Source organism: Saimiri boliviensis, chromosome 16 (genome assembly GCF_048565385.1).
Source record: "Saimiri boliviensis isolate mSaiBol1 chromosome 16, mSaiBol1.pri, whole genome shotgun sequence".
Lineage (NCBI taxonomy): Eukaryota > Metazoa > Chordata > Mammalia > Primates > Cebidae > Saimiri > Saimiri boliviensis.
The window spans coordinates 79,032,952-79,059,408 of record NC_133464.1 but is presented as its reverse complement, the minus strand read 5'-3'; the positions used below and the strand labels follow the sequence as shown (position 1 = coordinate 79,059,408).

Sequence of the window (26,457 nt, the reverse complement as noted above, 5' to 3'; positions counted from 1 at the left end):
ATGATGTCTTAAAAAGTAGCCTGTTCTATCCTTCAGAAAAACTCAAAGAACTAAAGGTTTTCTTTTGAGTGAGTGTAAATTGCCTATACAAAAGGGCACATAAAAGGGCAGGTAATTAAATTTGATCTTTAAGACCTCCCCAAATTAGAGCATTTCAAAATGAATTATCAACTGTATACACACACACATACACACATACATGCATACACATACATCACATCACACAGAATAAATCTGGAGTGTGGAGAGAAAAAACATTAATAGTATTCATATGTAAGAAGCAGAATTTTATAAATGGCATTATTTTCCTTAAAATGCTTTCTATTTTAAAAGTTTGACAATAATCTTATTGTTTTTCTAATTAGTTAAAAATTAGAATGAAAGAACAATAAACAAAACAGTACATTTGGATTTTTAAGTGCAGACAGATAAAGAGAGTATGGCCAAGAAAGGGCAAAACGGGACAAGCCACATAAATACTTCTCTTTAGGAACCACTGGTTAAGTACACTGAGAAATCACAGAGAGGATAAATGTCATTAATTTTACTATGAAGGATAAGTTCATTTTATCTATGGCTGAGTGGCAACCACATTAATTTCGCTGACACTGCGTAATGATAATTAGCTTTTCTTCTGAAAAGTTGTTGGAAATAGATGTTTGGTGCTCAAAGAAAAATTAGCACTGAGACAAAGGATTTTTTAGCAATGCGATTTTTACTTCCTGGACTGCAGGAAGGGTACTCTCACCAACCATTCTGCTACAAGAATACAAGGAACAAAGGAAAAGCAGACAAATTTATATCTTAAGCATTTGGGGTTGTCCTTACTGCTGCGTTTGATTTTTGTTGGCTGGAGCCAGACCTTACAATCTAAACGAAAACCTGACTGGCTAACAAGTTAAAACTTTGCTAAACAGATGAAAGCAATGGAGAGCTAGCACATGGCTGTGAGCATGTCCAGCACAGATATTTTGGTTAAAGTACAAGGACAGAGAATGTACTACAAGCTGTTAAACAAGCATAGCATGTTTAACAGCTACATAGAATAAGGCTTAACAAAGAATTATTAGCACACTTATGATTTATTCTTTAACAAGAAAGGAAACTTTAAAGAGGAACTTTTTTACTTCCCACATAAGTTAATTTTTTTATTATTTTTATTTTATTAAAATATTTCTATCAATTATACATTTATAAGAAATTACTCATTATTTTTAATTAAATTATTTTCTTAAAATGTTAAGACAGGAATGATCAATTGGGAAAGTTATTCTTCTAGCTTAAACTAATCATCTAATATGACCACATATATACTATGTTTCCAAATAGACTGTAAGTGGGTACACCATTGTTCCTGTCTTTGTAATAATCTGATGTGCCTATTCTAGAAAACCTCCCTTTTACACTTGTGATTATTTTTGGTGAGTTTTTCAGGTAATTATAAGTTACATAAGTTATTCAAGTTACCTGCGAAATAAAAAAAAGGGTTTTACAGTTTCAGTGTAGGCCCTTTTGTCCATCCTAAGATGGTCACTTGAACTTTTTTTTTTTGAGACAGAGTCTTACTCTGTTACCCAGGCTAGAGTGCAGGGGCACCAACTCAGCTCACCACAACCTCTGTCTCCCAGGTTTAAGCAATTCTCCTGCCTCAGCCTCCTGAGTAGCTGGGACTACAGGCACACACCACCATGCCCAGCTCATTTTTGTATTTTTAGTAGAGACAGGGTTTCACCATGTTGGCCAGGCTGGTCTCAAACTCCTGATCTCGTGATCCGCCCACCTCAGTCTCCCAAAATGCTGGCGTGAGCCATCACATCCAGCGAGATAGCCACTTGAACTATTTGAGGAAGACTTCAGCTGTCCATCTAGTGGTTCTAATTGAGAAATGAGATATGTAAGCATTTCTTTCAAAAATGACTCGTGTTGGGTTAATATGAGAAGCAGAAATATGATAACAAGCTTACATCTGCAGTCTGCAGTACATACAACTTATCAATGAACCCAGAAGAGAGATATTTAGGGAAAATGTTTTCTCAGCTTTTGATTTTTCTTGGCTGCCTGTTCTAAGTCCCAAAGGAATAAAGTAGACAATACTTTGGGGAATGAAAAAGCCATTTGCTTTCTTCCTATGCCAGCCAGGAATCTGATGTCCCAATTTTTTAGTAAAACTGTCTTTCTCTGGGTACAAAGAATTTAACAAGAAACAACATCTCTTAGCAAATCCTGCATCAAAGCATGAACTAGATGACTGCTACTGAACCAACAACCCTACTATTCTGTAATAGAAAAATTCACCTGTGTAAAATTAAAAAGGAATAATTTCAGAGCAAAAAGCAAGTACTATTAATGCCTGTCCTGTTTATATGCAGTAGTAAAGCAAAATATTATGACAATTAGAAAGTGCTGGGAAAATATAGATACAGCCACAAGAATGGAAAAAATTACTTCCACAAAAAAAGACATACTAAATCCTTCTATGCCTAGCATATTAATATGGAAGAAACCTACAAGAATTACATTAAAAATAGTCTTGACCACACTGAAATACTTGATAATATATTAAGACCCATATAGTTTTCGCCAAATTATACAAAATGGACTTTAGTCCATATTCCTCACCTCCCTGCTGTATCTACTGTTGCTGACCACTCTTCCTCCTAGGGTCTCTCCCTAGATGCCTTACTTGATATCTACTGTTGCTGACCACTCTTCCTCCTAGGGTCTCTCCCTAGATGCCTTACTTGATAATCTAGCTTTTTTTGTTCCCCTTTTCCTGTAACTCTGTTCTTTTTCTCACTTTTTTAATTCCCTTGTTCCCAAAAAGAGGCGTTGTGGCTTCAGGGTATCCTCCCTCCCTGCCTTGGTGACTCATCTAATCTCATATTGATACTTTTTCTTCAACTGAATGGTCACACAAATTTCTATTTTTTAACCTTTTCTTCTTTCCTAAGGACAAATTTCAGCTGAGAAGAGGTCAAAATGACCCCAGATTCCTATACTACTTGCTCTTTTTAAAAAGGTAATTCTACGAGCTTGATTATATGTCTTTCTATATCATAGTTGACTAAAATCAGAAAAGTTAAAAGGCTGATGACAGCTTACATAATGATAGAAAATAAAAAGAATATTGACATGAAGAGACAAAAAACCCTGAAAATCACAAAAAGTAAAACAAAAAGCTTAGCAATCTGGGACCACTTGGAATACAAGCCCAAAACGAAAAACAAAAAAAGTCAAAGATCTTTTTAGTCCACTGAAAGAATTATATAAACCATACAGCTGCACTGCCCAATAACAGCAGCCACTAGATACAGATAGATATTTTCATTTAGATTAAATAGAAGTAAAAATTCAGTTCTTCAGTCACACCAGCATGATGAAAGTACTCAATAGCCACATGTACCCAGTAAGTGGCTACCTTATTAGACAATACAATAAAGAACATTTCCATCACTGTGCAAAGTTTTATCAGACAGCTGCAGTGCTAACTCAACATTCATTGAGTTTTCCTTATTTCGTAGGCACCATGCTAGACACAAGAATTTAGAAAGATAAGGCCTCTTCCTGCCCTCAAAGAGTACATAGTCTGTTTAGTGGGAGAAACACACAAAAATACTTACAATTGCTAAAGCACAGGAATGAAATTTATGAAAGAGCAACTAATTCTGTGGCTCAGCTCTGAATTTCATACAAATTAGCTAGGATTCCAATCCTTTTACCTGACTTCTATAATCTATCTTCTACGCAGGCTTCACCTTGTTCATCTAGCAGTATGATTATATAGCAAATAATGCTGAGACTCACTACTAGCTAGAAATACCTGGGCCATCAGAACCAGAGACACTGACACCTGCATGGGAGTTAAGTTAGCACTGTTCCTCTGGAGTCTATGTTTTACACGGCTGGCAACCCCTGAAGGAAAAAGCTATCCTGCCACTCTGGCTACTTTTCCTTGGTCCCTCCCAGAAGTCAACTTTGTGCCAACTGTCATTTTTAATTTGGAGTTCCCAGCATGTTCTATACTTACAGTGTCTAGCTGCCTGACAAAGTTATAAAACATTACCAAGGAATTAGCACTGCAGTTGAGGACAAGTCTCAGGTACAAATGCAACAAGATAAAGAGAAGTCAAGGTCCACTTTAAGCAGAAAGGAAAGGCTCTGCAAGGAGAGAAGCCTAGGAGTTAAAGGAAAGATTATGGACAAACAGAGGTTCATTACAACTCAAACACCGGGTACATACAAGGGGCCAATCACAAGAGATGAGGCTGGAATGCGACCCAACTGCCAAGACAAGAACCTTAATGCTGTCATGGTAAGGAGGTTGACCTGGATTAGCATGTGAGTGACAGCCAGCCATCAGTAGGTAGTATAGTCAGACACTCAGATCTGTATTTTCCAAAGACAAATCCGGGAGAAGGGTGGAAGGCGGACAGTAGCAGATAACTAAAGTAAAAAGACGTCTGGATGAGACCTGGTTAAAAAGTAGTGGAGATAAAAGAAGAAACTAATTTGAAACACACTAGAGAAAAATGATTGGCTCTGACTATTGACAGGATCTATCTAGGGCACTGGCACCCAAAAATGTTTGCTGCCCAAATTAGTGAGGAAAATAATGAGACCACTTAGAGTATACAGGACAGAAAACAAGTATCACAAGAAACGTAAAAATTTGAGGAACTGGCAAAAGACACACTGAGAGATTAAAAAAGAACAAAGACTCCAATGAGGCAATATTCCCTCTGCCTAGAATACAATTTCCCAAGATAGCTGCAGGGCTTGTTCCCCCACCTCCTTTATATGCTTGCATAAATGTCAACATCTTTGTGAGCCCTTATCCATCCCACTATTTAAAACTGAACAACACAGACTTACTCTTAGCACTTCCCAACCCCCTTTTCTGCTTTATTTTTCTCTGTAATACTTATCACCATCTAATATACAATATACTTCACTTATTTTGTTCAATATCTGTATCTTTACTATTTAAACGTAATGTAAACTCTATTGGGAGAAGAATTTGTTTGCTTCATTGACCACTATACACCAGCGCCTAAAAGAGCGTCTGCCACATAGGAGGTACTCAACAAATACTTATTGACTGTCTGAATAAATAATGCAGTTGCTCATGCCTGTTAATCCCAGGAGTTATTTGGGAGGCCAAGGTGGGCAGATCACAAGGTCAAGAGTTCGAGACCAGCCTGGCCAACATGGTGAAACCCCGTCTCTATTAAGAATACAAAAATCAGCCAGGCATGGTGTCGCATACCTGTAATCCCAGCTACTCAGGAGGCTGAGGCAGGAGAATCACTTGAACCCAGGAGAAGGAGGCTGCAGTGAGCCGAGATTGAACCACTGCACTCCAGCCTGAGCGACAGAGAAAAACTCCGTCTTGAAAAAAAAATAAAGAAAGAAAAAGAACAGAATGATTACATGTAGACTAGTAAGTAAGCATAAAACTGATACTTAACAGGAAAATTCTGTTGATGCTAAAATGAAAAAATATGGATAATTAAATAGTCCTTTAAATATAAAAGGCTCAAAAATGTTTTCTTTTAAGTATGATGTAACATATTCAAATATATGTAATTTTTATTATAGTCTATTTACAGCCACAAAGTAATGAGAAAGATTTTACAGCTGGAAAAGTCACTCACAGTCACAAAGTAATGAGAAAGATTTTACAGCTGGAAAAATCACTCACAATACTTGATAGCCACATAGCAAATCCACCACTTAAAAGTACTTAAGTCCTATTAAAGACACCAAACTTCGGTTAATGTTTTCTCAAAACTTCAACTCAAATTTCAAATTTATTTTCTGACATTTTGACTTAAACAAATGTTAAAATTCACATTTAAATTATTAAATTACAAGCTAAGTTAAAATGTTAAAAATTAAATGTTAAGCAAAGGCAATAAACTCAGGTTGAAATATCAGAATATTAGTATAACCATAACCATTGGCTTTAAAATATAGTAAAGAGACTATGACAAAGTGAAGAATGGTGAAAAAATTAGAAAAGTAAAAAATCCAAGAACATAAAAAAGGCTACCTAGCTAGTTGGCTTCAGGAAAACAATCAAACATTACTAAGCTTCACTTTCTCTATCAGTGAAATGCAATTAACAGTAGCACCTACTTACCTGATAGGATTGTTTTGAAAGTTTTTTGATGGAATAAATTTGTTTCAAGTAATAAGCTTGGCACAGTGTCTGTAAGCAATCATTTTATCCTTTAATTCAAAAACATTTAAGAAAACTCTACTATACAAAAGGCACCATCGTAAGTACTGGTTACGGCAGCAAATAAAAATTATATATCCACCCTCCTGGAATCTATGGCCTACAGGGGAGGACAAATAACTAAATGACAAAGTGTGATACGTGCCCCAGAAGAAATCGATAGGGTCTTACAACAGAAACCAAGGGAGTAAGGGCTCTCAACTTTAGATGACAGGAAAAGTTTCTCTGAAGAAAGAAAAACTACCCATGCAGATGTACAGAGGGTACAGAAGTAGTATGAGTATCCTAAGCAAAGACTCAGTGATGCAGAGAGGGTATAGAAGTACATTGATGAATATCCAGGCCGGGTACGGTGGCTCATGCCTGCAATCCCAACGCTTTGGGAGGCCAAGGTGGGTGGATCACGAGGTTAAGAGATCAAGACCATCCTGGCCAACATGGTGAAACTCCGTCTCTACCAAAAATACAAAAATCGGCGGGTAGTAGTGGCGCATGCCTGTAGTCCCAGCTACTCCGGATGCTGAGGCAGGAGAATCTCTTGAACCCAGAGGCAGAGATTGCAGTGAGGCAAGATCACACACCACTGCACTCCAGCCTGGCAACAGAGTGAGACTCAGTCTCAAAAAAAAAAAAAAAAAAAAAAGAAGTATCTTGATGAATATCCTAGGCAAAGACTCAGCCTATCTATGGGATAGGCTTGCAGCATGTTTGAGGAACTGGGAGGAGCCAGTATAATTAAAGCATAGGAAATCAAATGAGATGAGATAATCATGTTAGGCAGGAGCTAGATCATGCAGGAGAACCCTGAAGTCCCATGGTAAGGATTTGTAATCCTATTCTATGGAATTTATTCTTCAATAGAAAACATTCAAGGTGTTTTTGGAAAAGGTACTACAAAGAATGTAAAGGAGAGTAGAAGGATTAGTTCATAGCAACCAGAAGGAGAGAAGAGAGAGGACTACTGATTCTACAGCACAAAACAGCAAAAATAAATAAATAAAACCAGAGTACAAAAAGAAAAGCCAATCAGGCTACCTATAAGAGAATACCAATATCAGAGCAAATTTCACACTGAAAACAACTATAAAAGTGATACAAAATGTCCCTAAATCCCCAGCTATTTGAAGGCTTAGGGAGAAGAACCAAGAGCCAGGACTTGAGGAGCCAAGATCCCTTAGAGAAGGAAAACACTTTGAAGATGTCACTTCAATTCCCCCTAAGGTATTTGCCAATCAGCACAGAGCAATAGGCCAAGCAGAAAGCAGTATCCCAGAACTTCTATGAGTCTCACTGGGCTGGGAAGATAAAAACTGAATGTCACACCACCAAGGAGCCAGGAATTGAAGATCTCAGGAAAAGAAAAAGGAGCCTCAAAGAAAGGAGCCCAATATTCTGTTCAACTTTTTCTCTTCAGTTATGTGCTGAATCATAAACAGCATGGATTGAAATTCAGGAAATCCCATCAAAAAGATGTTGAAAAGAGGTTTAAAAATAGCTTTCATCAGCCTCATGATACTTGAAATTCAGGACTTGCCAAGGAAGAGGTATCTTGGTAAATATGCCAAACTTTCAACTGAGATCTTAGCTAAGGGCTATACACCAGTAGTGAGGCTATCAGAATTTCCTGACTGCCCTGAATTCGGGCTCATGTTGTATCAGTCACGAATCAAAGCGATCAATGTTTTTCTAACTACTCGCCAGATGATATTAAATCCTATCTGGAGAAAGATAACCATAATTCAGATCCTCTATAATTTTTCATCACAGTGTTAATAAAACATTGCCAGGCACCCAAGGAAAAAGGATCAAATGATCAAAAACAAAACAACAGAAAAAGGCTCACAGGAAATCTAGATATGATGGTCATCGGAAAGGAATTTTGCAACAATAATTAATATACTCAAGAAAACAGATCAGAACATCATAAGAACTTGATTCTACGTAAGTTACAGGATGAAAAATACAAAAACTAAAATTAAAAACTCAACAATTAGAAATAACTGGATACTGGAAAGCGAAGATATAAGTGAACATAAAGATAGCTTACTAGAAAATCTCCAGACTTAGAAGAAGGGGAAAAAAGAATGGGAACAGTGACATGACCAATATGCAACTGTAGTCTCATAAGGAAAGAAGACAGTTGAACAGAAATAATACTTAAAGAATATTAGCTAATTCCTGCACCAGATGTGGTGGCTCATCCTGTAATCCCAGCACTTTGGGAGGCTGAGGCAGGTGGATTACTTGAGGCCAGGAGTTTGAGACCAGCCTGGCCAACATGACAAAACCCCATCTCTACTAAAAATTAAAAAATTAGCCAGGCGTGGTGATACCCACCTGTAATCCCAGCTACTAGAGAGGCTGAGGCACTAGAATCACTTGAACCCAGGAGGTGGAGGTTGCAGGGAACTGAAATCATGCCACTGCACTCCAGCAAGACTCTGTCTCAAAGAAAAAAAAAAAAAAAAAAAAAGAATTTTAGCTAATTCCCAACTGACAAAAGATAGTAAGCCAAAGATTGACTGAATACCTCAAGACACTCTACAAACTTTATGCACATTACAAAAAGAAAAAAGAGGCTACACAAGAGCACATCAATAGTAAAACTGGTGAAAACCAAAGACAAGATACAATCTTTAAAACAGCCAAAGGAAAACACAGTAACTTCAAAGGAATAACAATAAAACCAAAAGCTTGAGTTGACATAAACAGTGGCAGCCAGAAGATAATAAAACAACATCCTGAAGGTGCATAAAGTAGGGACCCTTTAAAAGTCAAGGTAAAATGAATACATTTTCAGGCAAACAAAACCAGAGAATTCATTACCAGAAGACCTGCACTAAAAGTTCCTTGGATAAAGGAAAATTACCCAGACGCACATACTATTACAAAGAAAGAAATGAAGACTTCCAGAAGGGTAAATGTGAGGACAAAGTTAAATGAGTAATCACTATTTTAACAACAATATTACTCTTACTACCACCGTTACTATTATTTTAATAATAATAATAATAATAATGACATCTTTGAGGTTGAAAACAAAGCAAAGACCGGAAGAGGGGTAAATGGAATTAAATTAAAAGGCCATTCTATTACCCTGAAGTGGTAAAGTCAAAAATTTATGATTGACAAAAAAGTTAAAGATGTCCACTGTAATCTCTAAGCTAATCAGTAAAGATAGTAAAATAACTTATAACAGAGAAACTAAGAGAAAGGGATATGGAAGACTATTTGATTCATCCAAAAGAAAACAAGAAATGGAAGGGAAAGTTATAAAGAACTGATGATGGAAGTAAAATACCAGTTGCAAAATGGTAAATTTAAACCCAAACAATGTGGTACAGTAATTACAGTAGGGGTAAAAGAGAGATTATCAAACTTAGTAAAAAAAACAAAAACCCAACTATATGATGCTTAAAGAGATTATCTTATATATAAGGACAAACAGCGGTTTAAAGAAAATGAATGAAAAGGAAAACAAAAAGAATGCTATATTAGCATGTCCCCCCAAAAAACTTTAAAGCAAAAAATGTTACTAGACATCAAGATGATAAAAAGATCAATCCAACAGGAAGATACAACAATCATAAATTTATTTGTAGCTAATAATTTAGCCTCCAAATGTGAGGCACAATTTGAGAGAACTAAAATCATACAGACAAATCTTCACATTTGGCAATTTTAACACAAATTTCTCAATTGCATGATTTTAAAAAGACAAAAAAAGTGAGTAGTAATAGATTGAACATGATTAATAAACTTGACTTAATTGCTATATATGGCACACCATCCTCAATTTTCTAAAACTGACCATAAAGCAAGTGTCAGCAAATTACCCACAAATGAAATAGTAGTTCCAAATCACAACAGATACCAAACTAGATATCAGTAACAAAAATATAGCTATAAAATCCCCAAATGCTTAGACCCCAAGGGAAATTTTTAAATATGCTTCACTGAATGATAATAAAAGTAATATACATCAAACTTGTAAGATCCATCTGAGTTACATTTAGAGGGGAATTTCATATACATTTTTTAAATTGCAAAAAATATTTAAAAAAAAAACAAAAACAAAAAAAAAACACAAAGGAGCCAGGCACAGTGGTCTGCACATCTGTACTCCCAGCTACTTGGGAGGCTGAGGAGGAAGGAGCACTTGAGCACAGGAGTTCAGAAACCAGCTTGCGCAACACAGTGAGAATCCCCCCCATCTTTTAAAAGGATTAAGATTAAAAAAAATAAATAGATAAGCTAACAACTAATGACTTAAGGACCCATCTCGAAAAACTTTAAAAAGAACAGAAAATTAACATTTTTTAAATAGAAGAAATAAAGGTAAAGGCAGAAATCAGTAACAAGTTTAAAACATTAAATCTGAAAATGGACTCTGAAAAGATTGAGTACAAAGAGACACAAATTGCCAATAAGCAGATTTTAAAAAGGAGAGATCACAGATACTGCAAATATCAAAACAATTAGAAAACGACACACAAAAAAACCCTTAAACAGAACAGGAAAATTCAGACAAAATGGACAAATCCCTTAAAAAGCAAAACTTGTCAAAATTGACAAAGAAATAGAAAATGTAAATAGCTTTTTATGTACTGAAGAAACAGAATCAATAATCTTTACAAGAAAACTCCAGATGGCTTCATCAGTGAATTCTTTCAAACATTTATGGATGAAATAAAATCAATCTTCACAAACTCTTCCAGAGAATTAAAAAACATTTCCCAGCTCATTTTATGAGGTCAGCATAACCTTGATACGTAAAACTGTCAAAGACTTTACAAGAAATTAAAATTGCTAGCCATTTTTTTTTGTGAACAAAAAAAAATTATATTATCTAGCATATAACATTTGAGTAATGTATAATGAAAAAGTTAGGTTTATCCAGAAATTCGAAGATGCTTTAAAATTAGGAAACAGAGCCGGGCACGGTGGCTCACGCCTGTAATCCCAGCACTTTGGGAGGCTGAGGCGGGTGATCACGAGGTCAAGAGATCAAGACCATCCTGGTCAACATGTTGAAACCTCGTCTCTACTAAAAATACAAAAAAAGTAGCTGGGCACGGTGGCGCATGCCTGTAATCCCAGCTACAGTACTCAGAAGACTGAGGCAGGAGAATTGCCTGAACCCAGGAGGTGGAGGTTGCGGTGAGCCAAGATGGCACCATTGCACTCCAGCCTGGGTAACAAGAGCGAAACTCCGTCTCAAAAAAAAAAAAAATTAGGAAATATCCTTCTCTTTCCCACTCATACCAAAATTAACACTTATTTTTGAGAGAGCAACTATATTACTAAGAGTTTTGTCCCACGGGAATAATCAGACAAGGCACAGAGATATGTTTAAGAATATCCATTATGTCATTGTTTTTAACAGTTTCTAAATACTCATGAATATGGAATTAGCTAAATAATCTATATACATCTATCAGAATCAGTTCAAAATTATAATATGGTTCTATACTTATTTGTATAGATAGATGTTCATAATATAGGCTGAACTTAAAATATGTAAGGAGGCAACTTAAGGCTAAACTTGATTTAACATGGCTAAATGAAAATAGCAGGATACAAAAGCAAGACTATTTCTAAGGCAAAGAAAAACACTAGTTTTATATGAAAGTAAAGAAAAACATAATTCATAAAAACATTTTGTCTAGACACAATAAATTGCCATCTTAAGTACATAAACAAAAACGTTAATGTCAAACTTCAACAATTTTCTTCAGCAGAAAGAACATTTTCTTCTCAAAATCTAGTCAGAAAACTGCCCAAATATATATTTAGTGAGACCAAAAATGCTACTAGATTTGACCAATCAATAGAGAATCAACCTCTCTCTCTATATATATATATATGTATATATATTTACATATACATCAATAGAGAATCTCTCCCTCTCCCTCTCTCTCTCTTTCTATATATATGTACAGTTAAAAGTATGGAGACAAAAACAAAATGCCCTGAAAGCACTAAATCCTTTACAAGTCAATCTATTTGTTACATATACAAAGCATTCAAAGTGGTACTTTATAAGAAAAATCCACTGTGTAACAATATATACACAAGAAGACTGAAAGTTTCAACAAGTTTAAAGGGAACTCCCTTTAATTTGACCAATTAGTAAGACAACCAACTTTAATTAAAATAATTCCAATATAAAAGTTACATAGTATATTACAAAGATACATAAAATAGGTTTTATTTCTACCAAACTAGCTCAGACCAATTAGCAGGGACTCCCTGGAGCAAGGTATCGAGGTATCAGAAGGAATCTAAGGCATTCTTCTTAGGATAATGTGCCTGAGGGATTCAGTGATGTTAGGTCAGTTATGGTTGTGGAGAGGGGTGTAAATGTTTATCACTATTGCCACCAGACCCAAATTCCTATTCTAGCTCAACTTCTTCCTCGTTATGTGACTTCAAACAAGTTCCTTACTCTCTCTGAACCTAGGCTGTAAGAAAGTAAAAATGAGCTTGTTTGATAACCAGACTGTGACATCTGAAAGATACAGAGAAGACCAACAGGTAATAAAGTTTTTCCCACAACCATGTTACAGCTCCAAAATGACTAACAATCTCCCTTTCTGTGATTAGTGCTTTCTCACCAATGACTTCCCAAGTCCCCCTCATTTATCCTGTCTCCTAAACAAAGACTGCTGAGACCCAATTACTAACCCACCTCCACTTGATGTATGATAGCATTCAATCCAGGAGTACCCCCTCTTCCAGTACAGCCCAAACAAACCCTACTGAAAACTCCTCCAATTCTCTTTTGAGAGAGTCTCACTGTCACCCAGGCTGCAGTACAGTGGTACTATCTCAGTTCACTGCAGTCTCTGCTCACCGCGACATCCACATCACAGGTTCAGGCGATTCTCCTGCCTCAGCCTCCAGAGTAGCTGTGATTACAGGTGCCTGCCACCACACCCAGCTAAATTTTGTATTTTCAGTAGAGATGGGGGTTTCACCATGTTAGTCAGGCTGCTGTTGAACTCCTAACCTCAACTGTTCCGCCGACCTTAGCCTCCCAAAATGATGGGATTACAGGCCTGGCCCTCTTACTCTCTTTAACTGACACTTGGCAGGATTCCTGTAGCATGTGCTCTTCCTAGCTGCAAACCAGTCAACCTAACTTGTTTCACTACAGATACATTCATGGTGGTCTTCATCTGGTGGGCATTAAGAGTTTCTTTATCTATATACCAACTATATTTACCCAGGGTCACTGTAAGGATTAAATTAAATGCTATAATGTAAAATGCTAAGTATCTGCCCGGTATTAGCAAGTACACAACAAATATTAGTTCTCTCTCCTCTATGAGCTCAAAGTAAAGTTACATACGTAATTTTATTTTTTTATCACTTAACCAGTTCTTTATTATCAATAATCTACATCTCTGCAAAACAACCAGAAAATTAGCCCCCAAATAAAGAGAATTCTAAGCAACCAAAACAGATATAATCAAGTCCATGAAATAAAAGATCATGCACTTTGTTGTGGGGTTACTCCTAAAAATCCTACTCAGACACCATTTGTTCATTTTAAACATATATCATTTTTAATAAACTTGGGAAATATGGTTTCCATACCAAATTAAAACCAGCAACTGTACATAGGAATAAGAAGACACACTGATCATAGGAAAAACAGCTGTTCAACAAGGCAGGAGACAGAAAACTCGTAACTATCAAGCACAAGACACAAATCTTTACCTAATGCAGTGGCTTCTAAATTTTTTTGACTGAAGATCCCAAATATAAAATATTTGAGGCACATACCTATACCTAGAGTATATGTGTACTCATTTATAAACATACATATAGTATAAAACAGAAAATAAAAGATTAAAATTTTGTTTTACTTTTTACTATTTTAACTACCAACTATTTTAAATATTAATTTGTTTTAATCTTCCAATCATTAAAAATACTATTACTATTAACATATTGCGAGCATTATTACTAAAGATGTCTCTATTTTTTAAAATCTTAGTTTCTCCATTTGTGAAGTTCAATATATCTTGACACTTGGTTTTAAGAGCTGCTGTAAGTCATAACTAAAACTTATCTTACAAAGATGAGCTCTATATAGAAGAACATGTCACTTACTAACTTATTAAATCATATTACTTTTCCATTCTATCACCAAATATGTAAATGTTTTTATTCAAAGTCAGCTACCTGATATCAATGTTATTAAAATTTTCTTTTTCCTGACTGCAATAAGGTATCTTTACAAACTAAAATGTTTGGCTTTTCAGTAAATTGTCCAAAGTCAATTAAAATTCGTTGTAAGGAAGATTTTCAACAGATTGGAAATACCTCAACAGGCTTTCAAAATGTTCTCTCCATAATTTTTCTTTGTTCTGTAAAGCAGGTTTTTTCTCACTTACTGCTTAAAATGTCGATGTTGCCTTGAAGTGACAAGTTAGAGATTGTTTTCTCAAAAATATCTGCTGATTTTTATTTTTGGTAGCCTCTTGTCATCATGGATAAGAACAGCATATAGAATTCTCATCTTTTGTAATAAAAATATGTGATTCATCTTTGAGTTCTACAACTCTTTTAAATGCTTTGACAGCAAACTTCTGTTCCTGTCTCCATCTCAATACAAAGTATCATAGATTCTTCTTTTAAAAAGTATTTTTAAAAGGGCTATATCACAGAAAAACTGGAAAAACTCTGAGAAACTCATGGTGCTGTTGTTGGCATATATGTTACAGCATTCACACATCTTCCCTCAGCAAACCACACTCTCCATGAGCCCCTGAACATGGGTGGACCTAGGAAAACCTCACAGCCAATTCATGTAATATGAATACAGAAGCTCAATTCTTCTCCCTTTTGGGGCAGAAAATAAACAAATAGAAGTTCTCACATTTACTTCTCACACCTCAAAATTTACTTGCTTCACCTTACTTTATAAATTACTGATCTAGAAGAGGGGCATAAAGCTTTACAATCTATATTAGATGCTCAAGGTATTATAGTTGCAGCTTATACCTGTGAATACTACTACTATATTACAGACACAGGTACCCAATAAACACTGATTGAATGCAATCAATATTATGCAAATTGTAGCTCTAAGCCATCAAAAATAAGTTAAATTAGGCATAGTATATTTCATTTAAGCAAATACAATGGTAATCCAAAATTGTTAAGACTGGGCTATTTTAAAACTCAACCTCCAAGTATTCAGAAAATTTACTAGTTCAAAACAACTTATTATAAAGGTTTCCAGGTTACCATGAATTCTACAGTCTCACTCCATTTTTCCCTCCCAGAATAAAACTTAGAAAATCAAAGAGCACATTTACTAAGTATATGTTTCAGTCTCCTAAAACACATTTACTGTTCTATATTATGAAAACTATTAGTGCCATCAGTATTTTATCCCCTAATTTAAAATAACTTCAAGCTTTAATACTACAAATATAGTTTTCATATTCCAAGTGATAACAAAAGCAGACATTACAGATTTCATATTTAACACGACTATTGGTATGGAACGATATTTACTTTTTCCATAAGTAAAAAAAGACAGTATACCTTTTGAGTCAAGAAAGTCACTCAACAATTTCTCAATGTCTAAGAACTATCAGAGGTGAAATAAATGTGATACTATATCCATGGAAATTTGATACCTGTGTAAGAGGAATGTCAAAAGCACTAAAGGAAAATGGTTTCCAGGAAGGAAAGGTCACCGTGGCCTAAAATGAACTAAAGACCATTTCAGAAACAAGCTGGGGTAGGATTCAGGGATAGAAAGAAGGAATTCAAAGCTGAGGGAAGCAATGTCATCTTTTTTCTAAATAAAAATGTCTAATTCAAAATACCAAATAATGAGATACATTCAAGTAAAAATTTAGAGAAACAGTCAATGCTTAATATATTTGTTATTAAGTTATTCAAGTCACACATATATATAAACAGTACTTATCTAACCTGTGGCTTTATAAAACCCTTCAACTTAAACCTGAAAGAAGAATCTAGGAAAAGAAAGAAAAATAAAAAGGAGCTGTAAGTAAAGAGGAAAAAGTCCTTTGGCATTAAATCTCAGTATACTTTTCTCAATGTTAAAAATTTTCTATTTTCTGGGCCTTTTACTTTCATGGCATTTTCTCCTAGTATATTTAACATTTGTCATTTTACTTTAACTTGGAAAAGTGATAAAAGTTCACTTTGAAAGGAAATACATTGTAGTAATAATTTCCTGTCCACAAGAGGGCTCCAATAATTCTTCCATGAATGGAAGTGGTATAACAAAAACTACAATAAAAATATTCATTAAGCACATAAAATATTCTGGAAAAAAACTTGAATTGTCATTATCTCATTTAACTCCTATTACAAATTGTTTTCTGTTACAATTTCTACGTTAACAGTTGTTAAAGACACAGGGCTTTTCTTTAACTGCTTTATCAATTAAAATGTTTTGAATCACAAAATTGCTTTGCCATTATTCTCAGAATGTCAATTTCTCTCTTAAAGTTTTCAATGTAATAGATACTATAAAGTATAATTTTAGTCCAAAGCTCTAAATAGTAGCCTAAATGTTGCATACGATACTCTTATAAAAACAAGAATGTACTTCCTGATAACTTTATCAATCCACAAAACAAAATTACCATTGCTGTCCAGTTTTAGACCTTATTATTAACATAGGCAGTAAATATTTTCTTGCAGAACACCTACAGTGGTTAACATAAGTCACACTGCAACTATATATGATGAATATTGCCACATCATGAACTATGATCTTGGCTGAAAAAATAAATCATTTAAGTATAACATATTATGATATTCTGTTTAGATATTTTCAGATTTTTTTTCACAAATAAGCTGCTACACTAGGATGTTATTAAATCTAGTTCAAACTCAATTACTCTTAGCAAAGAAAAACCAATATTTCAAATAAATACACTGGTAATATTTAGAGAACATATATATTACAGAATGTAGTAAAAGTACCAACTACAAATTATGTTTTAAAGGGTACAGCAAATCCATTCACTAGGGGTGCCATTCCCTCATCCAAAATATTGACATTTGGATTATTAAAAATGAGACTCCTTATGCTAAACACAAAAATTTATTGATCTTTAAAAATAAATTTTAAATGTGAGTTTAAGCAAAACAAAAACCAACGCTAAAAAAATCAATTTTTAAAGTGAGTCACAATCATGGCCTTAAAAAGACTTTACCAAAAACATCAATTGATTTAGCAATTATTGTAGTTCGAGAATAAATTCTGTCTACTGAAAATATGTCAGAGATTGTAACTTCACCACCCCATTCCATCTCCCCAACAGGATTTTCCTATACATCTGACAAGCACAATTAACACATAAAAGATTGACTTCAAGAGAAATGACACCTCCAACAAAGAGTGTAACATTTGTTTCTAAGTAGCACATACTGTCAACTAAGAGAAAGCTTAACATTTTACTGTATCTAGCAAAACGTATTTATTCATAAAGGCAAGTTTATTGGATTGTTAACAGTACATATCCTGATCAATTAAGGGTTATGCTGCAAGGGATATATCCTTAGCTTTGCTTTGCCATGCCAGTGGTGAGAGCGCTTCAAGATTTAGAGTGGTGAATTTGTTCCATCATGAATGTAAACTAAAATCAACTGTCAATTATTAATGGTATAAAGAGTTTAATAACTCTGAAGCATTTAATCAACAACTTCTAACCAATATGTCATATTTCAAAAAGTTGAGAATTCTAGCCATATAGCAAACGATGACACTTTTTAAGTAAAAATGCAAAGTTAGTAAGAAAATGAATGTTTTCACAAAGAAAAAATCTTAATCTCTAACCAGTTGAACAGCTAGAAAACAAGACATAAAACATACTCAGAACAATCAAACCTGTGCTGTACCTTAGAACCCACTCTGAAATAGCATCATCAGGGCATTATATGTTTATTACATAATATTGCTTTGCCCTTGCATATCACCTTTAATCAAGGGATCTCAAAGCACCACAGAATCATCAAGGCCTTAACATACAGCCTAAAACAGACAAAAATTGTTGTATTTTATAATTGCACATATTAATAAAACCCTGCGCCTACTTCCCAGTCTTCTGATCTTAACAACAGCCTCTAAACCCTCTCTCTGACTTGGAAACAGTATTCCCCAAATCATCTCAATCTGTGACTGATGCTACGCACATTCCAGCTTTTCTTCATTGGACCTAAAGGAAGTAGTGGCACTGTTTTAATAACACACATCGATTTCATTCCAACTTCCAAGAGAGAATAGATGGTACTTAGGGTTAACCTATCTTGCACTGTGCTTGATGATATAAAATGGAGGCTTTCGGGAGAGCAAATCTTTGCTCGAGGCAATGAACCCACAGATCACTCATCAAACAAGGGAAATAGCATTTCCCAGCTCTGTCTAGAGACCGCTCCCGGCAACTTCAAGGGCGGCGTGGAGGAAACCCAGTCCAACCGTACCTAACCAGGCAGGAGGCTATTTCACATGTGCACACCAGGAGAGAAGCGAAAACTAAAAGGACAATGCACGAATTTTAGGACTCAGGAAGGAGAATGTAAGGCTGTTATGAAGACACAACAGAACAGTGTTCTGTTAAGAGACAGAACCCTGTGTTTCACTTTGCAATAAATGGGAAATTAAACAAGAGCAAAATGCCTTTTAAATCAAGGTCAAAGTAAGCTATTTAGAATCATTTAATTTTTGCTACAAAATCTGTGTATGAGGTTTGCTCCTATAGAAACATCTGGCGTTTTAAAATTTAATCATCAGCAGGCTGGGCACGGTGGTTCACGTCTGTAATCCCAGCACTTTGGGAGACAGAGATGGGTGGATCATCTGAAGTTAGGAGTTTGAGACCAGCCTGGTCAACATGGTGAAACCCTGTCTCTACCAAAAATAAAAAAAAATAAAATAAATAAAAAAATTTTTTTTTTTTTTTAGCCAGGCGTGGTGGTGGGAGCCTGTAATCCCAGCTACTTGGGAGGCTGAGGCAGGAGAATCGCTTGAACCCGGAAGGCAGAGGTTGCAGTGAGCCGAGATAGCACCACTGCACTCCAGCTTGGGCAACAAGAGTGAAATTCCGTCTCAAAAAAAAAAAATTTTTTTTTAATTTTTTAAATAAAATAAAATTTAATCATCAGCAAAGTTCAATTTTTTTCCACTGAATACACAAACACTCAAATGTTAACATATGTGAGCACAACTATATTAACTTCAATTCTTTCATAAACAGAACTATTCCTCTTCCTGTTAATTAACTGCATTATGTTTGTCCTTAGGACTGCAAAGTGTAATTTCACACTCACACAAACCAAGCCCCCAGCACTGTAAGGTTACACGGTTACTGTTAGTCAATACTCACAACCTTAACCTTTATACACAAAACAAAAAGCGTCAATAAACAACAGTACTTTTTGTTTCAAGTTCTCAACACTCAGTGATCGAGGCTCAATACTATGTTTCCTTAGCTTTTTGTCTAATACGGAATCTACTATTAATAACTATTTGGCATTAAAAAGCCCTGGAATACTCATAAGTACCAATACGGGGTCAGCCTACGTCTGTGAAAATCCCAGAATATCTTAATATTTATGTTGCCGTCCGTGTTCTGACATTTCAAAAGGCTCACAGCAAATTCCAATCTACTTTTTCTTGAAGAGATGGGCATCACTGTTCTTGACAAATATCAAGTTCGTCCCCACTGCATTGATGATCTCGTCTGTGTCATAAAGCAAGATCCCCGTTTCCCTACCTATTCTTTCGTAGGGACACCCGTCCTCGGCTCTGCCCACCGTCCCTGACGTCTTCAGAAACGTTAATATACTACTGTTGGGAGGCTGCTGGCAAAGAGGGAGATATTCTGTCCCCTCAAGCTACCATGTTCCATTTCCCCACTTCTCCACTGTCTTCAGTGACTTAGAACACACGACCGAATGAGAGAACCCATATTAAAAGCAGTACTTTCTAAAAGGAGGAAACCAGAAGCTGCAACTTCTGCAAACCGCTCAGCACGGTGGCTCTCCGACAGTCCCCAGCAAACCTCCGCCCCACGCCTCGCCGTCTTTCCGACGAAACAAGATTGGAAACCACAATGAAATCAGAGTGTCATAACTTATCCGTCACTTACCATATCCGCCGGGACATTGCTGGACATCTTGCCGTTGGACATATACCCAGAGGCTTACGAAAAAAAAATAAAAAATAAAAAATACGACAAACAAAAAAAGAGCAGAAGTCTTCAAGCGACAGAAATACACCTTCACGATTCTCACTGGGTCGTGATGTGCTTTCTTTCCCCCCCAAAATAAGTTATTTCGGGGCCAACGTGCCGGCCAGGCCGAGGTTCTGGTGCGAGAAGGAACAATCCCCAGGAGCTGTGTGGCCGGAGCGGGAGGAAACTCCTGGGACAGCCGCGGCAGCCCCTGTCGTCGTCGTCGTCGTCAGCAGCAGCAGCAGCAGCAGCCCCGGGACCGACCGCGCCAGGTGGACCGAGCCGAGTGACACACGGACATGGAGCGGGGTGGGAGGGGGTTAAATCCGCCTTCCTCTTTCCCAGCCCCGGCAATGATTCACACTCGCTCCCGAGTCAAGTCCTCATTAAGCAGGAGAAAAATGCCCCGGCGTGGATGTACACAGATAACTATGTCGATACACATCGACGCGTGACCCTTGAGCGGCGGCCGAGCGGTGGCCGGACGCCGGCCGCGGACCCTGCGGAGCCGCTCTCGGGGCGCCGCGGGGAAACGGCTCAACTCGCACCGCCGGGGCGGAGAGCCGGGCCGCGGAAACCCGCGCTCAAGGGCATTTAACTAGTTGGGAACCAAAGCGAAAGCCCGGAGGGGGAAGGACGGAGAGCGCGGGGGCGCTTGAGGCCAGCCGGGACACTCCACAGCCCCTCGGGGCTCAGGCCGCGGGCGCCTCGGGGCAGCAACCGGGGTCCGGGCGCATCGTCTCCGGCTCCTCAGCGCTCCTCCCCCGCCGCCGCCTCCCAGGTCTCCGCCTTCCCTCCCCTCCCCGGCCTCGCGAGCTCCGGGCGACGCCGACTTCGGCTGGTCCCCGGAAGAGGTCGGGTCCTCCCTCTCCTCAGCCCGGGAAGGGGTTCCTCTCAGAGCTTTGTTTCTGCTCCTCCTAATTCTCCACTTTTCAGTCCCACGCGCCGCGGCCGCCTCCTGTCATCCCCTCTCAAACCAACATGGCGGCGGCGGCGGCTGCCACAGCGCGAGTAAGGGAAACGGGGAGAGCACGGACCCCCCCGGTGCAGCCACCGCCCCCGTCCCCGTCCTCCCTCCGCGGACACCAAGTGCGTCACCACGGAGACCACCCTCGAGCATCACGGGAAGTGTAGTCTCCGAAGGTGGGGGAGGGAGCCGCCGAACGCGTCCTCGCCCCGCTCCGAAGCCACGCCCCCCATAGCAACAGTTGTGAGGAAAGGAAAGCTTCCTTCCCTTGCTTTGAACGAGCTGCTGCCCGGGAGTTAGGTGATACCTGCTTCCAGGACTGCTGTGATCATGAGAACTGTTGGGAGAAAATAATTCTGCATAGAGAAATTCCCTTATGCACAATATGCACACAGAGCTAAAATATGCTCTACCTCTAAGCAGAATCATTCATTTTAATTACAGCACACTCCCCACATCCTGCAATCTCAATGCATTTTGTAGAGTGATTTCATCTAGGTCTCCTCAACATTACATTTTGAAGAACAAAAACAATCATTGATTTCCGATAAGGTCACTGAAGTTCAACAGGAACAAGGATCTCATTAAGCGATGAGAATGTTTGAACATGTGTTTCCTTGAAGACCCAGGGCCATAAAGCTACAATCTCTTTAATTGAAATTACCAAAACTCTATTACATACAACAGTGTTATCATATCAAATCTGTATCAGGAAATAGCTACTACAAACTACATGGAGATTCACCAGTTTACCGATCTGGACCCTAAATTCTATTCTATGTAACCCATAATGTAATTGAAAACCTGCATGCCTTGCAGTGATTAGCAAATAGGAGAAAATAATGCTGTTCTTGAAAGACCATTCAGATGGGCATTTGTGATTTCTGCATTTTGTTCCTAAATCTGAGGTCGACTCCTGAATCCCTATTCATATCTCTCTTAGTCCTTTGACAGAGTACTTGAGAAAGGGTAGTCTCAATATATTGACACCTATATATAAATCCTGATGGATTTAGAGTTTGAAAGCCACCTCTCCAACCTACAGCTATATGACCTCATCTGTGAAATGGTCTTGCCTACCTTCAGGGGTGAAGTAGGAGTAGTCGTGAGGATGAGGTCATGCATGGGAAATAAATCACTTTGTAAATAATAATGCATCATTTGATAGGAAATGTCACTACTCATTCTCTCATTCAGCAAACAAGTGTGCCAGGCACTCTACTAGGCACTGGGAGTTTAAAAGTGAGTCACTGTAGCAAATAGCAACACCATGTGGCAGAAATGCCAAGGCCTGAGGTTGGCAATGGGGGTCATTACATCCCTGCCAATAGGGCTGTCGAAAGGGGCAGAATCCAGTCACTGTCCTTAGGGAGCTCATTGTCTAGAATCCAGTCACTGTCCTTAGGGAGCTCATTGTCTAGAAGCCTACGTCATTCCCCACAGCAATCTCTCCGGTTGGGTTTCTCATCAGATGGAAACTCACAGGACATTTAGAGTACTTGCCTCTCAAGTAGCCTGGCTAGAGAAATTCCAGACACTCCTAAGGGCCAACATCACCCTGAAGAGGATAGATCAAATTCTCCAAAAAACCAAAGGGCAGAAGAGAAGAGAGGCCCAAATCTCACCTTGATTAGGCTTCAGGACTTTGTCTGGATATTTCTGAGTCCATAGTTACATGATTTTCCATGGTCTTTGTTATTTGGTTGCCCATTTGCCATGTTTGTTTGCCCATTTGCCATGACTCTCAACCAGAGTCCCCCTACCCCTCCACGAGCTTTCCAAGAAATAAGGCCAGGTGAAAATGCTTCAGTTGACCAATGAGTTCAGAAAGAATATTGGAGCACATTTTGAAAGCTCTAACTCACAGAGTTAGTCCCTCCACCACACCCTTGACTCCAACTTTTATCCCGTGACCGCCCTGGCCATGGCACTGCCAGGCCTAAGTGCTAGTGTAAGTAGAAAGGCAAGTAGCATAAGGTGGCAGGATGTATTGAAGCACCAACTCACACTTCCTCTGCCCCTTTTCAACAGCCCTATGGACAGGGATGTAATGACCCCCATTGCCAACCCAAGGCCTTGGCATTTCTGCCACATGATGTTGCTATTTGCTACAGGTTACCACTGCCACCTCTACAAAAGGCCGTGTCTTTCAAAAATCGCTGTGTTTCCAATTACTCTTCTAAGAAAGGCTGAGACGTTATTCTCAATAAAACTCATTATAACTCATCCCTACCATGGTTAAGGCATGAGGGAACATTATTGGACACAGTTGCAGATTTTTTCCACTCTGTCTTTTCCCTCTGCTTCCCAGCTCAGGCGGGTGACATGGGAGGCTGTAGAAAGGAGTTCAGCTGTGTCCGGCAGGAAAGGGTAGCATCTTCTCGACACTATGAATCTATCGTCAGCATCAGCTGGAAGAAAGTGAATGACACAGCATTTCTGTAAGGGAAAAATAACTTCACAGGAACTCAAAAGACCTGGCTCTGCCGTGAATTCGTTATATGACCTTTTGCCTCTCCGAGTTTCAATTCCTTCATCTGAGAAGCTTGAACTAAGTCTCTAAGGTCCCTTCTAAGAGTCTATGAGTGTCAAATCCTGGGAAAATAGGGCATGACATCCATGTCCTGTTAAAAGTATCTTCCCTCAGTGACTGCTTATGGGTAGGAGGGATTTGGGGGAAACAGGGAAGGCGGGATGGTGACAACCTGAAATGAGATTTTGGCAATGGTTGTAGAAATCTGTAAATATACTAGAAACCATTGGATTGTACACTTTAAAGGGGTAATCTTTATTTTTTAAATTGCAGCAAAATGCACATAACAAAATTCAACATCTTAGTCTTTTTTACATTTTCAGTTCCTTGGCATTAAGTACGTTCACACTGTGCAACCACTACCAGCATCCATTCACAGAACTCTTCACCTTGCCCTCTGAATCCATTAGGCACTAACTCCCCTTTCTCTCTCTCCCAACCACTATTCTACTTTCTGTTTCTATGGTTTTTTTTTTTTACTACTCTGAATACTTCATATGAATAGAATCATATGGTATTTGTCTTTTTGTAACTAACTTATTTCAGTTACGAAAATATCTTCAAAATTCATCCCTGTTGTAACATATGTCAGTATTTCCTTCTTTCTTATGGCTGAAATTACTCATTTATCCCTGGATAGACAGTTGAATTGTTTCTACCATTGGGCTATTGAGAAATTAGTGGATTTTATAATATGTAAATTGTATCTCGTACACTTGTTAACAAATATATCTCCACCATCTACCATGTAAGGGGTCTAAAATGACCCTCATTTTAAGATAATTCCTGAAGGATCCTCTCAAGGAACCTCATCAACGTAAATTAACTAAATGGAAGGATTACTTTCTATGAGACGAGTAAGTTTTTATCATGTGGTTCTTGCCATCCACTGTCATTTACAAAGGATCAGCAGGTAGGAAAATGCCATAAGAAGCAGAGACAGTCTTTGCCATCTCCATTCAGTTTTGCCCAAGGCTGGCCTGATCTGCAGGTACCCAGAACCCCAGACACAGTCTGGAGTTTCCCATCAAAGAGCAGCCGGAACCCTACGTTTCCTGGTCATGGCCTAAGGGCAGGGGCCTAGTTATGAGGGTGATCACAACTCTACCCTGCCTGAAGTTCTTCTTTAAGTCTTTTCTTTGGTTCCAGCCAATGTAAGAGTCACTTCAAAGACTTAGTAAAATGCTACTATACTTCCCATGAGAAACCTATGTGAAGCCCTCTAATATAGAAGGGGTCTCAAGAAATGTTGATTCCCACCGGGTGCAGAGGCTCACGCCTGTAATCCCAGCACTTTGGGAGGCCGAGATGGGTAGATCACCTGAGGTCAGGAGTTTGAGACCAGCCTGGCCAACATAATGAAACCCCGTCTCTACTAAACATACAAAAAAAAAAAAAAAAAATTAGCTGGGAGTGGTGGCAAATGCCTGTAATCTCAGCTACTCTGGAGGCTGAGGCAGGAGACTCACTTGGACCTGGGAGGCAGAGGTTGCAGTAAGCCAAGATTGTGCCACTGTACTTCAGCCTGGGCAAAAAGAGCAAAACTCTGTCTCCAAAAAAAAAAGAAAAGAAAAAAAGAAATGTTGATTCCCTATCGCAATTGGCCAAGGGCTTTCCTCTGAAATTGGAGATCATTTGCTGGCTGGTTTTGTAATGGATTTTCCTCCCTTAGTCTTTGCTCTTGCTGGAGCAGAATGAATGTGTGTGTAGCTTTGAGAATTGTTCTCTGAAGGAGTTTGCAATATAAAGAATAAAATTAAATCGTGTAAAGCAAGAAAATAGATAAGACAGGCTAGGTAACCTCTTTCCACTTCTATACACATATGGCAGATACCTCCAGCTCTTTAACCCCATACATTCCTAACCAGAGATTCTCAACTTGCTTCCATAAGAATCACTGGGATTTCACAGATAAGTGAAATCATGCAGTATTTATCTTTCAGTGCCTGGCTTATTTCACTTAATATAATGGCCTCCAGGTTCATCCATGCTATTGCAAATGACAGGATTTCCTCCTTTTAAGGTTGAATAGTGTTTCATTGTGTATATATACCACAATTTCTTTATCCATTCACCTGTTCGTAGACACTGGGGTTGATTCCATATCTTAAGGATGATGGTTACCAGAAGTTGAGGGAGTGGGGGTCGAGAGGAATGGAGCATTGTTGATCAAAGGCTACTAAGTTCCAGTTAGACAGGAGGAATCAGTTTCGAGAACTGTTGGCATAGTAGGAGGACTATAGTCAACAATAATGTAGCGTATGTCTCAAAATCATTGAGTAAGTTTCGGATATCTTACCACAAAAAGTAACGAGGGAGGTTATGTAAAGGAAGTGATAGCTACACTGATCAGCTTGATGTATTCATTCTGGGTTGTATACACACATCAAAACATCACATTGTACCCCATGAATGTATACATCATGATTTGTCCATTTAAATCATGATTTTTTAAAGAAAAATCACTGGGAGTCATTTA

The 26,457-nt window shown here is 38.0% G+C and overlaps 1 protein-coding gene across 1 annotated transcript in view; it reads right to left on the bottom strand.

Moving 5' to 3' along the window:
* Positions 1 to 21,526, bottom strand: part of UBL3 (ubiquitin like 3) — an 82,537-nt gene extending 61,011 nt beyond the window's left edge. Inside the window, exon 1 of the mRNA XM_003919713.4 lies at positions 20,395 to 21,526. Coding sequence (XP_003919762.1) covers positions 20,395 to 20,436 — 42 coding nt within the window. The 5' untranslated portion in view covers positions 20,437 to 21,526. The remainder of the gene's footprint in view (positions 1 to 20,394) is intronic.
* Between the last annotated feature and the right edge of the window lie 4,931 nt (positions 21,527 to 26,457).